Consider the following 317-nt stretch of genomic DNA (forward strand, 5'->3'; position numbering starts at 1 on the left):
AGTGAAAGGGGAGGGGAAGAGTGGTCAGGGACTTGAACGGCCAGTGAAACGATGCTTCTCCAGCCCTCCTGTTCAGATAATAGTTAACTCGGGGTTAAAGATTAATAGCCAGGCAAAGCACTGTATAAATGGCCTGGGCGAGCTGAATGTATGTAAACTGCCTCCTGCTCCTCAGCCTGCTGAGCTACCCTCGCTGTGGTCCCTCCTCATCAGCGACATGAGTAGCCTGCGGTCTCTGCTGCGCCGCTGCTGGCTGCCGTCCCTGCTGCTGCCGGCCATCCTGGGCCCCCGCCTCGCCGCCGGGGCGGCCCTGCAGC

The 317-nt window shown here is 60.3% G+C and overlaps 1 protein-coding gene across 1 annotated transcript in view; it reads left to right on the forward strand.

Moving 5' to 3' along the window:
• Window positions 1–217: 217 nt before the first annotated feature.
• The window catches only part of IGFBP1 (insulin-like growth factor binding protein 1), a 5483-nt gene continuing 5383 nt past the window's right edge, over window positions 218–317 (forward strand). Inside the window, exon 1 of the mRNA XM_009895051.1 lies at window positions 218–315. Coding sequence (XP_009893353.1) covers window positions 218–315 — 98 coding nt within the window. The remainder of the gene's footprint in view (window positions 316–317) is intronic.

This window comes from Charadrius vociferus, unplaced genomic scaffold (assembly GCF_000708025.1).
Source record: "Charadrius vociferus isolate BGI_N301 unplaced genomic scaffold, ASM70802v2 scaffold101, whole genome shotgun sequence".
In the NCBI taxonomy this organism is placed as follows: Eukaryota; Metazoa; Chordata; class Aves; order Charadriiformes; family Charadriidae; genus Charadrius; species Charadrius vociferus.